The 258-nt window shown below is 72.1% G+C and overlaps 1 protein-coding gene across 1 annotated transcript in view; it reads right to left on the bottom strand.

Annotated features, from left to right (window-relative positions):
- Positions 1 to 248, bottom strand: part of LOC119594872 (proton channel OtopLc-like) — a 98,349-nt gene extending 98,101 nt beyond the window's left edge. Inside the window, exon 1 of the mRNA XM_037943951.1 lies at positions 36 to 248. Coding sequence (XP_037799879.1) covers positions 36 to 248 — 213 coding nt within the window. The remainder of the gene's footprint in view (positions 1 to 35) is intronic.
- Between the last annotated feature and the right edge of the window lie 10 nt (positions 249 to 258).

Below are 258 nucleotides of genomic sequence, written 5' to 3'. Positions count from 1 at the left end.
CTCATGGAGGACCGGGTCGAGCTGGCGCCCGGGACGCTCCTGTTGAGCAGGAAGCCCGAGCTGGCAAGGGCGTCCGCCGAGGCCTCCCTCCGCGCCAGCTCCGCCCATCCCGCCTGGGGGGCATCCTTCGCGCCTCCCTTGTCGGCGTTCTCGAAGGACTTGGCGATGTGGGACACGGCGCCGGACCGCTTGGCCAGCCCCGTCAGGGTCTTGGGGTCCCTCCGGCCGAGCCCTCCGGCGTGGGACATTATGCTGCGC

The sequence above is a fragment of the Penaeus monodon genome, chromosome 34 (genome assembly GCF_015228065.2).
Source record: "Penaeus monodon isolate SGIC_2016 chromosome 34, NSTDA_Pmon_1, whole genome shotgun sequence".
Lineage (NCBI taxonomy): Eukaryota > Metazoa > Arthropoda > Malacostraca > Decapoda > Penaeidae > Penaeus > Penaeus monodon.
The sequence above is the reverse complement of the archived record's forward strand: the minus strand, read 5'-3'. Positions and strand labels throughout refer to the sequence as shown.